This window comes from Lipotes vexillifer, unplaced genomic scaffold, assembly GCF_000442215.2.
Source record: "Lipotes vexillifer unplaced genomic scaffold, Lipotes_vexillifer_v1.1 scaffold721, whole genome shotgun sequence".
Classification (NCBI taxonomy): Eukaryota; Metazoa; Chordata; class Mammalia; order Artiodactyla; family Lipotidae; genus Lipotes; species Lipotes vexillifer.
Window position 1 is genome coordinate 17,588 of NW_006778284.1, and position 1,103 is coordinate 18,690.

A 1,103-nucleotide genomic window follows, 5' to 3' on the forward strand; every position below is an offset into this window, starting at 1 on the left:
GGCTTTCCAGCCGGGGCTCCGGACGGCGGCACCCGCAGACGGCGCGCCCCAGGTTCCACCTGCCAAGCGGTAGGCGCGTCGGACGAGCCCTGCACCCACCACTCCCGAAGCGAGCCCCAGGGCCCACTGCTTGCTCTGGGGAGATGCCGCCGCCAGAGTTCGAAAGGATGAGCCCAGCCAGGGCCAGGAGTCAGGACGCAGGCCTCCCGACCTCTCTGGGAAAGGAGGGATGGAAATGTTTTCGGATCGCGAGCTCAGCGCGAGAACCCCGTCGCAACTGGAAGAAACAGACCCCACCGGCGCCTCCCCCGACTCGGCTCCCGCTCCGCCCCCAGGCACCGACCTCCCTCCTCACCCCCACTCCAACTCCCTACCTGCCAAAGTGCCCCACGCTGTCAAAAATCAGCTCCAAGTTGCCGGACCCCACGCTGCCGCACCCCATGCTGCCGCCGTGCCCCGCGCTCCTAAGCAGGACGCGCGAGGCTCGCCTAGAGCCGGGGGCTGCGGGCACAGCGCCCAGCCCAGCCCAACCCAGCCCGGCCCCCGCCCGCCGCGCCTCGGCCCGCCCCGGCTTCTGCGTCCCCCGCGCGTCAAAGTGCTGGAGCCGCGCGCGGGGCCAGGCTTTGTTCCTCTCTCTTCCCATCGAGCGAGTCCCCGCCGCCGCGGCCTCTTTCGCAGTGCGCTGTGCTGCCGGAGCCCGCAGTAGCACGGTGCGCCCAGCCCCGCCACTTCGCGCGAGTGGGGAGAGGGAAGAGAGGAAGGTCAAGACAGGGGTAAGGGATTAAGAGGTACAAACTACGATGTATAAAATAAGCTACAAGGATATACTGTACAGCACAGGGAATGTGGCCAATATTTTATACCTTTAAATGGAGTAAAATCTATAAAAATATTGAATCACTATGTTGTACACCTGAAACTAATATAATATTGTAGATCAACTATACTTCAATTTAAGAAAAATGGAAGAACCAGTGTTGAATTCTAGTCCTCAAGTATCAGTCCATAAAAAATTTTACCAAAGCTAGATGATAATAAAAGCAGCACTTCTTGCTATGAGGTACACATTTTAAGTTTTCTTTTCATATGTATTTTCATTTTAC

General features: G+C 58.6%; 1 protein-coding gene across 1 annotated transcript in view; it reads right to left on the minus strand.

Annotated features, from left to right (window-relative positions):
- The window catches only part of LOC103091089 (solute carrier family 22 member 16-like), a 14,884-nt gene extending 14,385 nt beyond the window's left edge, over nt 1-499 (minus strand). Inside the window, exon 1 of the mRNA XM_007451578.1 lies at nt 375-499. Within this exon, the coding sequence (XP_007451640.1) occupies nt 375-442 (68 nt within the window). The 5' untranslated portion in view covers nt 443-499. The remainder of the gene's footprint in view (nt 1-374) is intronic.
- Nucleotides 500-1,103: the final 604 nt, after the last annotated feature.